Below are 14,730 nucleotides of genomic sequence, written 5' to 3' on the forward strand. Positions count from 1 at the left end.
TCGGGATCAACAGCTTGTCACCTGGGCTCACAGCGTCCACAGGCTGCACGCCAGCTGAGAGGCCCCTGGCCGGTCTCTGTTTTCCACACAGCGCTGGAAATCGGCAAACAGTGTCGAAGCAATAGCCACAGACATCACCAAGGACACTTGCAATGTAACCCCAATTGGTCTTTGCTCCTTTCCCCAGTGTCTATATCACATTCGCACCAGGGCTGCAATCACTGATCTCTGACCAAGTCCTCTCTGCCAGGCGGGACACACCACTCTGACATTTCCACTTGTCCAGGAGATTGGGAAGAGGAGGGGTGAGGGGAGGAGAGGGTCCTGGAACTGGGCTATGACCTCTAACCCGGTAACCACTTCCCCATCAGAACAGAGGCCCAGCACCCCCACCCCACGCACCAGGAGCGACAAGGATTTTCCTCAGCTGGAATGTCCCCATTTCACCCTCATCCCACTCCTGGCCGCCCTCAGTAAAGAGATCTGGGATCCAGCCCCGCTCCTCCTATGTAGTAACTGTTTCCCAGGATGGGTCACAGAGTCATGGACTCATGGTCTCACAGTGTGAAGGGATCTTTCACATCTTTGAGCAAACCCTTTAGTTCAATGCTTTGGTTCCCTACAACCTGCAAAGTGGTCATCCAACCTGTGTTTAAAAATGTAATTGAAACAATCACCTATTATGCCTTTTTTAGGTGCCTCTCTGTGCTTGTTTTGCTAAGATTTTTACTAGTGTTATTTCATTGTGTCCTCACAATATCACAGTAATTATGACTCCTGTCCCCACTTTACAGACAGGATGCATGAGGTCACATAGATTGCACATGACAGATTCAAATCCAGGTCCTTCTGACAAGAAATCTGATACTCTGAATTAATATGACACCAAACTACCTGAAATTTAATACCTGCAGTGACAGAGAACTTGTTATCAAAAATAGCATCACAGACCATCTCTGATCACATGGACTAAGTAGAACGTTATTTACACTTATCTAAAATCTGTCAACCTGCACTCTCCACTCTGAAGCGCTGATTCTTTTCCTTAATCGTGTACAAAGCAAATCTAACTCTCCATTGGCTATGCCTTCAAGTTCTGAGGACAGGACTGTCCTGTTCTCCAGGCAATCACTTCCTCTTCATGCTCTGCTCTCTCCACTGGGCCTCGATCCCTATAAATTTCATTTTTCAAAATCCCACATATATTACCTTTCCCACCTCTTCCACCAGGTTCTACTGAGATCAAATGAAATAAAGTGATTTTTAGAGTAAAAGTGATATAATATTTATTCTTCTCTTTGTAAGTCCCTTGGTAATGTACATAAACCAAGTAAAGGATATGTATCTCATGTGATTTTTTGATAACCTTTGACATGACTTATAGAAAAATGTACATGAGTATATTTAACAATTATACATCTTCAAATACAGTAAAGTATCATGTCACAAATATATCGGGAAGGCAGTTTGGGTATTGTTTAGTGATTGAGATCTTGGAGGTCAGACAGATCCCAAGTGTATTATGAAATGGTCAGGTGACCTAGAAGTTACTTAACTCCGCTGAGCCTCAGAGTTTCCTCATCTGTAAAGTGGGGTCACAGCAGCGCCTACCTCAGACGACAGCGATGAGGACTACACGTGGTGCATTTTGTAAAGTGCTTAGAAAGTGTCTGGCACTTGTCAAATGCTGTACAACTATCTGTTAAGGGCATGAAATGGATGAGTCTCTCCTAGCATTAGGGGGATTGTGTTTTTCTGGTGCTAAGCACAAGGAGCGGTCCCCTAATAAGAACCACCTAACGACTCGGGAATACTCATCACCAACGTGAAGGATCTGAGGTCAGAGAAGTCATTTGTCCCCGCTCACCTGGTTAGTAGGCATCTTAGAATCCGAACACAGGCCTGTTGCTCTCTTAATCACTAGGCTATACCACCTGAAGCAGAATGGAAATGCAATATTTTCTCCTTAATGCAGAACTTGAGGGGTTCCCTCTCTTTGGGCTGGGCTGGGCTGGGCTGGACCCAGAAAACCCCATCTTGTCCTCTCCCTACTGTTTCCCTGCTCCTAAGGGCAGTTCCTTGCCCCGCTTGCAACCAGTGCCCATCAGCAGACACCCACAGGCTGAAACATGCACAGCCCTTCAGACAGACCCAGACACGCAGGGCGCAATCCCAACTGAGCTTAGTACTGCCACCAATCTGCTGTTTTAAATGTTAAGCCATATAAGTATCATCCTACATATGACTTTCTCATATTTTGGCTAGTGGTTTTAGGGTAGATACCCAGAAGTAGAATTGTTGGAGCAAAGAATATGGACATTTTCTTGGCTCAATGCTAACTGCCAAATTGTTTTCCAAAAGAATCATGTGACTTTATAGTGCCATCATTAATACAGCACTGATACTATAATTACCATATTTTACATATTTATAATTTATAGTTATAATAGTCATAATTTATTAATATGTATAACAGTAAATTTAAAATGCACATGTAAGTGTTATAATAATTATAATTTTGGTAGAGACAAGTATTAATGTATTAGATGAAAAAGGTACAATTTTTTTATTAGTGATAGTAAATATAGCTCCCTATTTTAAAGGTTGTATTTCTTCTTTTATAAACTGTCTCTTCTGTCACTTGCCCATTTATCTATAAAACTACAACATGACATTTCCTACCAGTGGTTAGAAAAGTGTAGAACATTATTCAAATGCATAGCATTGTTATTTATCACTTATTTATTTAATACAAAGACGTTTTGTTCAGAGATTCCTCCTTGACCACAGCTCATCGTTCTAAATTTTAAAAGAGGAACATAGGAATTTAGCACAGTGGGAACCTGCTGCCACCTGTCAGCTACGTCATACAAGGTCTGCCACCCTTGCTGACACGGACCTGTTCTTTACCGCTTTACCTCTTGTGCTAGAAGAGCAGACGTCTGACCCTTTGGGGATGCCACCCTCTCCCCTACTGTTCTCTCCAACTTGGGGCAAACTTTCTCCTACTTCCCAGAGCCTCTCAGAAGTGGGTGAGGTAGCCTGGCCCTTGGAATCCAGAATCTTTCAGAACCTGGAACTCTTGTGACCTCTCAGGGTCTTCCCACAGGAGGCTTTGCCTTCTGCTTCTCTGGGACCTTCCGTACTGGCACTGTGCCTCGCACGTCTCACTCACCACTGAATAAACTGCTAGTGTCTCCTGCAGAAGGCTCTTTCTATCTTAATTAAGAAAAATTTTTATTGAAGTACAGTCAATTACAATGTGTCAATCTCTGGTGTACAGCACGATGTTCCAGTCATGCATAGACATATATTTATATATTTGTTTTCATGGTTTTTTCCATTAAAAGTTATTACAAAATATTGAGCACATCTCCCTGTGCTGTACAGAAGGAACTCCTGCAGAAGGCTCTTACCTGGCCACAGCTAACCAGATGTCTATATGCCAGAGCAACACTGCCCGTGAACTACCTGAAAGCCATTGCAGCCTGTTCTCTCCCACAGCCTCAGACCACAAAGGTGGGGAAACAAACTTTCACGTGCCCAGCATCCCTTGCTGTCCTTTATCCTCGTGGTCTCAAATCAGTCAGCCACTCTCCCCCTCTCCCTGCGTGTCTTTACCTGGTTTGCCCCACAACCCTTCATGTTTTCTGACAGATCTTTTTCTCATATTCCCTCCCCTCCTAATAGCTCTCATTTCACCCTATCATCTAGTTTGTTGTACTCTGACTTTTTAAAACATAGGAGGAAACAAAACAACTTTTAGTTTGCCCTGCTTCTTCAAAGATGTAACGTGACGTCTTTTTATAGTCCAAGTTCAAAATCCTCCAGCCACCCACTGCATCCAACTCCTCATCATGAAGGTAGTGTTGGAGGAAAGGGTAAGCAGAGTGTATGTCACTCCCAGCTTCACAAAAGAGACAAGGTGGTTTCAGCTTAAAACCACAACCACTGCACTGCTCCTCACGAGTTCCCAGGTCAGGAATTTGGGCAGCGCTCAGCTGGACGCTTCTCCTGCCCTACCCCACTGGTGGAGATTACCTAGTGTATTCAACTGGCAGGTTGGTTTATCTGAAGAGTCCAAGAGAGCAGCCCTCTAATGTCTGGTGCCTTGGTGGGGAAGACTGGAGGTGCCTACTTGGGGCCTCCCCAGCATGGCAGCCTCAGAGAAGTTGGATTTCTTATATGGTGGCCCAGGGCTCCAAATATTACAGTGAATAAGATGAAAGGACTTTAAGGTTCGGCCTTATAAACCACATAGCATCAATTCTATCTTACGCTATGGTAAAGCATTCACAAGCCTGCCCAGATGCAAAAAGAAGAGACGTGGACCCTCACCTTTTGATGGGAAGAATTTGCAATTATGCTTTAAAACCACTATAGATGGAACCACTGTGAAGGACAGTGGGTAGAGTTGGTAGGGTTGGGTTGTGGGCTGGAGACTAACCAGTTGATAGCAGAAGTTCACTAGAGTTATCAAGGAATAATGCCCCCTTTTATACATTTGGGCATACTCTACAAAACATTCTAAATCTTTGCTTAGCCATCAGCCTTACCACCTAATAATGCCTCCACAGTTGTACCCCTAAGGGGGCCAATTATGTTAGAGCCAAATCCAATAGGCTTTTCTTTGTTTTTGTCTTCTTTTGACATTTTTTTCTGAATAGTACACTTGTCAATCTTTCCTTAATTATATTCTTAAATACCACAATTCCATGACAGGGGACGCTGTTCCTTTCCTAATTGTACCTTTGACAAGGCCATTCTTCCTAGACCATAACTCTTGGTACCCCTCAGTACCCCTTGGCCTTGACCTCTTTTCCTAGCCCTTTTATACTCACTCCCATGTAATGTGTAGCCTCTGTCATCACCTCCATACTGCTGACTCTCAAGTACCTCCCAGCTCTGATTTCTCACTCTTTGCCTATTATATGCAGTTTCCTATGGTAGCTCTATAAACAACCTTCTCTTCAAACAATTCCAAGAGTTTAAAATCCGACTTCATGTCTTTGCCCCTAAAACCACCTCCCCTTATCAACTGTCTCATGACAGTCAGTTGGCACCATCACTGAGCCTACTACCATGTTCTTAAACTTAGAGTCATATCTGAAAAATCTTTGACTCCATACCTAGCTATTCATAAAGCTGTCTGCCAGATGAAATGTGACATGTAACGGAGGGCATCTGACAATCTGTAAAGTACGAGACAGGCATGAGTCCACATTCAGAACAGATTTTCTCAACTGGCTTCACTTGGCTTCTACAGCCTTATCTCTTACCAACTTCTTACCCTGTCTCTCTCTCTCCCCCCCCTCCCTGTCTCTGTCTCTCCCCCCCCCCCCCCGTGTCTCTGTTTCTCTTCTCTCCCCCTCTCCTTCCCCATCGTCTGCTTTCCCAGTCAGGCCAACAGAATGCATCCCCATATCATCCCCCTGCTTTCCCAGACATCTTTGCCTTCCTGCCTGCCACTTACTTGCCCCAAGCATTCTTTATTTCAACAGGTTTTTCAGAGGACAAACCCACTGTCTCCTCCATCTCCTCTGTTTATCCAGAGCCCACCTACCTTTAACGCTGACTCCCTCTACATCTGTCCCTCAACCCGGACATCCCCTGGAATCTCCTTAGGACTGGCTTCTTGTACAGTACAGTAGTCCCCCCCGCTCACTCCATCCACAGTTTTACTTTCTGCCATTTCAGTTACCCACCGTTAACCACGATCAGAAAATTTTAAATGGAAAATTCCAGAAATAAACTATTCATAAGTTTCAAAGTGCATGCCTTTCTGAGTAGCATGATGAAATGTCATGCCATCCCACTCTGTTCCCCCCGGAACTATCCCTTTGTCCAGTATAACCTGCCTGTTAGTCACTCAGTAGCCAACCAGTTATCAGATTGACTGTCACCTTATCTCACTCAGTAGCCAACCAGTTATCAGATTGACTGTCACCTTATCACCCTTATCACAGCATGTGTGCTCAAGTAACCCTTATTTTACTTAATAATGGCTTCCAACTGCAAGAGTGGTGATACTGGCAATTGGATATTCTCTTACTATGCCTAATTTATAAATTAAACGTTATTATAGGTATGTATGTAAAGGAAAAGAACATAGTATATACAAGGTTCAGTCCAACCCTGCGGTTTCAGGCATCCAGTGTGGGTCTTGGAATGTATCCGCATCAAATTAGGTGGCCTACTATACACACAACCTATTCTTAGGGATGCTTTGGCAATTATTCTTATTTTCCCTGCTCCTGGACCAAAAGGAGAAATGAACACTCAAAACAAATCCTTGTATAGGAGCAGAAGTAGGAACAGCTCCTCCTCCCACAACAAACACACATTACATGGTTTCATTTATAGGTAAGTTAGCACCAGGATTTCATACCTGGGATAGATGTGGAAACACATCCCACTCGGACGGAAGCAAAGGCCGGAGTACAGATGACCTGCCCAGGGCCACAGAGAAGGGAAGCAGCGGGGCCGCACGTGAGCCAAGCGACCTGCCCCTGTCCTCTCCTCTGCACGCCCCTGCGCGTGAAATTAAAGGGAGCAAGTGATTATCTCATTTTACATAGTGCTTTAGCCATTTACTACAGATTTGCTTTCTAGTATGTTTATTATCTCATTTGATATCCTCCTACAAAAAGTATTCAAATGAAACACTTTAAAAGTTCTGAGAGCTCTTGTTTTCTGACTGGGATTTTTTTGCAGTCTGGTTTTAGTGTTTGAAAGGAGGCAGGAGGAAAAGGGAGTCTAGCTCAAAGGGTGCCTGCAAAGCTTCTGGGGAGCCAGAGAAGTAAGAGGAGCCCCATTCTTGCCTTGGAGAGCTCCGGCTGGGCGGGACCTTCCACCAGGGTCACTGAGCTCGCGCTTGTTTCAGGGTCTCCCGCCACAGCGCGCCGCGGAAGGTGCCGGAAGCCTCGGCAGCAGCCGCGCGTGCGCGGGGCGCGGGGCGCGGGGTGCCCGCTGCGGTGCGCGCTCCGCGAGGCGCCGACGGCAGGGCGCAGTCGGCCAGGTACGAGCGCAGCGAGGGCTTTCGAGGTGAAGGGCGGCTCCCCAGGCGCCGAGCGAGGATGGGGAGGTGGGCGGGGCCCGGCGTCCCAGGGCACGCCCCCGTCAGGCCCACGCCCGGGTCCTTTGAGATCTGGAGCTGCTCAGCCCCCGAGCACCTCGATATAAGTCACCCGGGGAGGACAGGGGCACCGCGCGGCCAGCCTGGGCGCAAGGGAGGGGAGGCCGGCGCCGCCAACTCCTTGCTGCCTCGGCGCGGAGGAGTGAGGAGCCAGGGCGAACTTCCACCTTCGGCGCTGGCACCGGTGCCTCGCTCCGCGCTGGGTCAGGATGGTGGGGCTGACAGCCTCAGACGTGCCCCCGACCATGGCGGTCAAGATCTTCTCAGCCGGAGTGGCGACCTGCGTGGCGGATGTGATCACCTTCCCGCTGGACACGGCCAAAGTCCGGCTACAGGTAGCGAGCGCGATGGGGATGGAGAAGCAGAGAGCGAACCCCTAGTGTGTGCGCCTCTTTGATTCTGTCTTTGGTTTAAACATCCTTTCTCACTTTAGGTAGGGCAGGTGGCCACCCTGAAAAAGTTGGACCTGTCACGGGATGGATGCGTTAGGGTGGGAAATTGGAATTTTTCCGAAATTAACTGAAGAACCACAGGGTCACCGAGGATGTGTTCACCATGACTGTTGCCAAACTCCCCCAAAGTTAGGGAGCGCTAAGTGTTCTAAGAGCTAAGGATATCAGCCTCTCCCGAGTTTACAAGCCAAGTTCTTTCTCCTTCCTTCTAATTAGGCGGAAGCACCTTCGGATCCTACTTCCTTGGGTTTCTGGAAAGTTCATGGGAGTGGGAATGTTCAAACATGCATAGTAGCCAGATTCTCTCTCCTTCCCCTCTTTCTCTCTGGATAGATAGAGAGATAAGGGGAGATGATGCTGCGAAGGGAAAAGGAATTGAAAATAGTGAGAAATAATGGGAAAGAATCTTGGCTAACGGTTTCTCTACAGAGGCTAACCTGATGCCAGTATTTTTTTTTTTCTCACCAGGTGAGACTCCCTTACTCAATTTTCACTGCCCTCTGACCTGTACCCTTTCTCATTTCCAGATCCAAGGCGAATGCCAGACCACCCGAGCTGTTAGGTATAAAGGTGTCCTGGGAACAATCACCACTCTGGCAAAAACAGAAGGGCCAGGGAAGCTCTATAGCGGGCTGCCTGCTGGCCTCCAGAGACAAATAAGCTTCCCCTCTCTTAGGATCGGCCTCTGTGATACCGTCCAGGAGTTCTTCACCACAGGGAAAGAAAGTAAGCAAGCATGGAGCTGTCCTGGGAGGGGCGACAGTCAGAGACTCCTCCGGGACCCAGTTCTGTTAAAAAAAAAAAAAAAAAAGTGGTGCGCACAGAGTAGTGGTCTTCATAACAGACTGGCAAGCAAACATCAATATTTGAAATTCCTCCTCTACCCCCAAAATACTAGCTTGGTACTCACTGTTCATAGGGAGAGAAAGAAGTGTTCAAAATCGATTTTTCAGATGCAGTTTATCACTCACTCAGGTATGGAAGGCCTGGGCCTAATTTGGATATCCATCTGGAGAAGAAGCATACTTTGTGAAATAATATTTAATTCAAAGTCCCCCCCAAGTGAATTCTGTCAGAAACACCTGCGGAACTTGTTAGACATCCAGATGCTGAGGACTGCCCTGTACCCTGAATCTGAATCACTCGGATTAGGCCCGGGGAATCTGTGTTTATCACAAGTTTCCCTGGTAATTTTAGTATGCAACAAATCTGAAAACCTTTGGTTTGAAGAGAAGAAAACCAGAATTCCCTAACTCCAAACCCTAAGGGCTTATTTCCTTTAAGAAGACTGGGGAAGACCAGAGTAAAAGGAGTGGGCTTAAGTTGTAGTGAGTTTGTTTAGGGAAAGAAGAAACTGAGTATATACCAAGAGTTCCTGATGGCTTAGTTAGCATTTATTTGAGTGCTTACTATAAACCAGATACTGTTCTAAGTGCCTCAGATACATCATCCCTGCAAAGATTACTATTAATTTTATCCTTTGATAAAACAGGAAGCATAGAGCAGTTTTATAACTTGCCCAAGGTCACACAGTTGGAAAGGGGCAGAGTGAGAGTTCAAATCCAGGCAGGCTGGCCTCTGACCTCAGCTTTTAACCACAGTACAGTCTTGCCTCCTGCAATTTGCATGTGATTCTGTGTGTCACTCAATCCATACAAAAATGCTGTTAGGTGCAAAGTGCTGTCCCCATTTTCAGATGGGGAGACTGAGTATCAGAAAAGTTAAGTGAAGACCACCCAGCTAGCAAGTATCTGAAACATTTCCATGTAAAGCACACAATCCAGAGAGATGTACAGATGGGGAAGTGAATATGAGTGACTACCTTGGCAGATTTCATCATTTCTGCTTTAAATGACCTTTGGATAACGTAACTTTATGGGACACGTTATAATTATTATTTATACCAACAATATAAATTTAAGTTTATCCACACTACACTTTCAAAGTAAAGATAAAGTCTGGATGTTTCTAGATCAATACTGCATTTTCTTATTTACAAATGTAGCAAGAGAGGAAGCATAAAGGATGAAAAGCTGCCTGTTCTGGTGGTATTGTTCACAATTGACTGTTCTAACCAATTGCTGGGGTCTTTCTTTTTCTTCCTTCCTTCCTTCCCCCTTTCCATTCCATTCCATTCCTTTCCTTCTTTCTTTTTTAAGTTTTATTGAGATATAACTGAGATACAGCACTGTATACATTTAAGGTATATAGCATAATGGTTTGACTTACATACATCATAAAGTGATTATCACAGTAAATTTAGTTTAAACATCTGTCATATTCCTATTGCAAGACCCTATGTTAAGTGCTGTATTGATATTATTTTAATGCACACAATAGATCTGTGAGGTAGACATTATTACCTCTATTATACAGATTAGGAAACAGAATTAGAGAGACTGAGAATGTCCTTGATGTGTAAATGTGATTGACCATACTTTAATTATAGGAATGGGTCTTGGACTTCTATTTGGAATTTTACTAAATGATATCTGTCTTGAGTGACCTAAGCTAATTTTTCAAAATTGCGAACAAACAGAAAGATCACTTCATTAGTTTCCTTCTTGTTTTTGTCCCCTTTGTAGCCTGACACCACTTGATGTCCCATATTGGGGCAGGTTGTCCACTTGGGTTCTTCCTAAGACCCTGAAGTCCAATCATTAACATTCTCATTGATGGGAGGAAGACTGAGCATCCCTGGTGCCTCCTCCCAGTTGGGAAATACTGAAAAACAGAGCTAAAGATAAGAAAGAACTGAGCAAAATATAGGAAAGAACTAAGATGCTATTTAAATAGGCAGTGTGTTTTCTTTTCCTTGAAAGCCTTTATTTTAAAAAATTTCAGTCACCTTTGAAGTCTTCTAGCCCTGCTATGATTTAGTACATGTTTAGTATATGATTGACACGTGTACCAGTATTAGGGAAGTACAAAAGATACAATGACACAATAATATTAACCACTAAATTAAAAAGACGGTACATTCTGGGTCTTGTTTTTTGTTTTTGTTTTTTCTTTTTTGCTTGACACATCGTTTTTCTCTCTGATAACAACAGCTAGTTTAGGAAGCAAGGTCTCAGCGGGCCTCACAACTGGAGGCGTGGCCGTGTTCACTGGGCAACCCACAGAGGTGGTGAAGATCAGACTGCAAGCACAGAGCCATCTCCATGGTCCCAAACCTCGCTACACTGGAACCTACAATGCTTACAGAATTATAGCCACTACAGAAGGCTTGACGGGGCTGTGGAAAGGTAACTCACTTCAAGATGCATTTTACCATCTTCAGACACGTGTATCCAACTGGCACCTTATCATATAATGGAACCATTAAGCACTTTCTTTTCTTCCAGGGACCACTCCCAATCTGACAAGAAATGTCATCATCAATTGTACAGAGCTAGTGACGTATGACCTGATGAAGGCGGCCCTTGTGAAAAACAAACTATTAGCAGGTAACTTTTTTTTTTACACAGCAAGTCAGCACATATACAGTTTCATCTTGGAGTTTCTCCAGCCATATTATACTGAATCTCTTAATTGTAATAGTTTTCTTTCTTAAAAAATTAAGTACTTTTGAACAATACAGTATAACTAAAACCCTAAGTTTTAGAAGTTTTGCTGCAACAGTTTTTGGTTTTGCAACAAAACCAAGAGGCAACTGTATTCTTACATCAGCATTATTCTCATTTAATACTAATAGATGAGATTTCTGTTAGCATCTTATGCTTTATAAAGCAGAATTCAGGAAGTGAGTCCACCCTACACTAAGTCCAGATGAGCTAGTTACATAAGGAGCTCCTCAGTGGTTTCGGCAAAAAAACAGTACCATTGAATAGGTTCCTAAAGTTTTTATTCTAACAGGTTCTGGAGACATTGAAATTCTCCTTGGACAATGACTTTAATTCAATAAAAAAGTATTCGATGCCTATGTATCGAGCATTATGTCATGACCTAAGGACACAGGGAAAAGTGACAGGTTATTTTCCTAAAGCACTTACAATGTAAGGTACTTATACTTAACCTTCCTTATTGTATTTATTGATAAGACATCTGTGTTGATCTCCTGTTTACAACAGGAGGTTTACAAAGGTTTACAAAGATCTGATAACTGAAAATGAGAAGCCCCTCCCAAAGTCTGGTGTTGACCTGTTTCATTGGTCCGTTTCAGATGACGTGCCCTGCCACTTTGTGTCCGCTGTTATCGCTGGATTTTGCACAACCGTGAAAACCAGGTTTGTTAACTCTCCACCAAGTGTGCCCAACTGCTCAATGACGATGCTCACTAAGGAAGGACCATCGGCTTTCTTCAAAGGGTAGGTCTTCCGCATCTGTAATGCTGTGGTCAGGGTATCTGTGTGCTGCGGGGTGCTGTCTCGTCTAAACAATTGACAATTAGCTGACCAGCCTTAGTATGTGCAGTACACTTAGTGTCTACTTTTCCTCGCCATAAATTTCTCCAATCCACCAATTCCACTGTGCCAGAAAATTTAAAGCTGTGATATTAAAATTCTCCCAGGCTTTGAAGAGGCTCTTTCAAAGCCAGTGACTTCCTCCTTGGTCTTCACCTATCGGAAATGTAGACAGTATTCTGCCTTCCCTGGGCAGAAGTATAAAATGGAAGGAAAGCATAATAGAAGGCTATGAGAAAACAAGATTTGATTTTCACTATTTTAATTTAATAGGCCCTGTTTTTTAGATTGTATTCAAGCAAAACTAGAGAAAAATCATTGTTATTGATCTAGAAAAGCTATGTAGAAAACGATGTAGTTTGGTGATTACACTTACCTAGAAACTACTATCACATAATGGATCATATTTTTCCATAAAGCAATATTATATTAATATTATAATCACCTTCTTAAGAAAATATAGTATGAACTAATTTATGGGTATACTCCACAAGGATTACATGTGGTAAAATAACAGAATTCTATGAACTTAAAAAATTGTAAGGCAATGCCTCAAACCTTATAAGCATAAATGCATGGCACACATTATACAAGAGCTGCTAATTCACCATAATCTGCATTTACGACACATTAACACAAACGGAATATATTGTAAAATTAACTGAAAATAGATGTATCAGTTATCAATCAGTAGCCATTTAACAATAATTTTATTTTTTTCAAATTTAAAAACTTCTGGGGGGATACATGCTACAAGGGTGTACTCTGAAAATGTTATACTAAACAAAATGAGCCAGATACAGAAGGACAAACATTGTATGAGTCTACATATATGAGGTAAAATTCATAGAAACAGGAAGCGCAGCAGTGGGTACCAGGGGATGAGGGGTGGAGGAGCAGGGAGTTGTTTTTTAATGTGTGCAGAGATTCCGTTTGGGATGACCAAAGGTTCTGGAGATGGAGAGTGATGATGACTGCTCACAATGAGAACATACTGAATGTGACTGGATTATACACTTAAATGGCTAAAATGATAAATTGATGCTATGTATATTTTACCACAGTTAAAACACACACAACACACACACATCCAGGAGTCAGGAGAAATGTTAAGAGAGCTGCCAAAATCTTTGGGGCTGATTTTTATGGGCCAGATTTCTAAAATATCTTTACAAGGCAGACTGAACTGATGACATTTTTCTTCTGGAATATTTCATTGCTGTGAACAGGAATTCGAAATCAATCATTAGGCCTGCGCAGTTGGGCAGAATTCTTAAAAATAATAAGAGCAACAACAACAAAACGCAGTTAGATCCTGAGAATCTTAGGACAAGAATCGCCAAGATCTAGACTTGGCATTAATTTCTTGACTCCAGAAAATGGTCCTACGTACTCATCACTTTGCTTTCTCCTCTTACTTTCTCTTCTAAAGTTTCCTACTTCCCCTTCAGAAAGCAAAGCAAGACACAAAATTTCCTTTTCTCTCAAAAAAGGAGAAAAGATCACGAAAAAGGAGACAAGCTCTGGTTTGGTGGGACTGTTTGTACTGATGTGATCACCTGGGTATGGTTCTGATGCAGGATAGGGCATCTAGATGAAACTTCATGTTAGGCAGAGGAGGGAAAGATGAAGAATAGGTACTTCTGAGCATTTGCACTGGAGAAGAGTGGCGAAAGGAGACGCATGAACTGCCGGTACTGTAATAGCTCTGAGAACTTCATGCAAACTAACGGAATGTTGACATGTACTTTTCCAGATTTGTACCTTCCTTCTGGCGACTCGGATCCTGGAACGTCATTATGTTTGTGTGCTTTGAACAGCTGAAACGAGAACTGATGAAGTCAAGGCAGACCGTGGACTGTGCCACATAATCATCTTCAGTGAAGGGATGTAACAGACCAGTGGGCATCTTTGCTAACTGCATAACTTTAAAAAGCAAACAAACCTATTGACTTTATTTCACCCTAAAAAGATCAGGGAATTCTGGTAGAGTGTTTTGGACTATTTTTCTTTTTTTCAAAGGAAAACTAATACCTATTTCTTTTGACTTTTATTCTGTGTTTTAAGGAAGGGAAAGCATACACACTGGCAAATGTAGTATCTAGATAAGTTACTGCTAGTGATTGACCATTTTTATGGGAGGGATTTTATAATTGAATATGAAGAACTTTAAAATGTTTTAATTATTAATGCAAACTGATGGAAAAGAAAAACTGAGTGAGATGCACTTTATAAATACTTAAAAATGAAGTTACCAAAGAAAATATTACTGTCTCCTTTTTATTAACCCAGTTGTCAGTTAATACATTCAATAAAGTATTGCTAATACCTTTTAGTTTGTCGTTTTGGGTCTATAGTGAATGTAAGAGTTGAAGTTCACCGAGATTATAAAATTGCCCAAACAGCAAGGGAAGGTCTTTAGAATCAATAGGCATAAACTTACTTTAAACGTTATTAAGTACAGATTTTTAATTTTTAGAGTCTATTTTATGGCATCTAAGACAACCTCTCATCGAAGACACCATATTCATTTGGGCATTGTTGTTATTAGAGTCATTGTATCTGTCCTCGAATCACAGAATTTTAGAGCTAGAAGGTACCTTTGGTTAGAGGAACAGCCTGAGATGAAAATGAATGTTCACGGCATCTTTCCAGCAAAGCCAGTTGTTACAGTGTTAACCATGAACGTGTCTTGCAGCAGACATTGTGTGCTGCAGGTATCACTTTGCTCAGAACA

At 42.8% G+C, this 14,730-nt stretch overlaps 1 protein-coding gene across 1 annotated transcript; it reads left to right on the plus strand.

Moving 5' to 3' along the window:
* The first annotated feature begins 6,426 nt into the window (after positions 1–6,426).
* On the plus strand, positions 6,427–13,885 carry UCP1 (uncoupling protein 1). Its single transcript, XM_074378255.1, has 6 exons — positions 6,427–7,470; positions 8,115–8,313; positions 10,641–10,835; positions 10,935–11,036; positions 11,753–11,897; positions 13,750–13,885. The coding sequence occupies exons 1-6, from the start codon at positions 7,345–7,347 to the stop codon at positions 13,862–13,864; spliced, it is 882 nt and encodes a 293-aa protein (XP_074234356.1). The 5' UTR covers positions 6,427–7,344; the 3' UTR covers positions 13,865–13,885.
* The last annotated feature ends 845 nt before the right edge of the window (positions 13,886–14,730 follow it).

The sequence above is a fragment of the Camelus bactrianus genome, chromosome 2 (assembly GCF_048773025.1).
Source record: "Camelus bactrianus isolate YW-2024 breed Bactrian camel chromosome 2, ASM4877302v1, whole genome shotgun sequence".
Lineage (NCBI taxonomy): Eukaryota > Metazoa > Chordata > Mammalia > Artiodactyla > Camelidae > Camelus > Camelus bactrianus.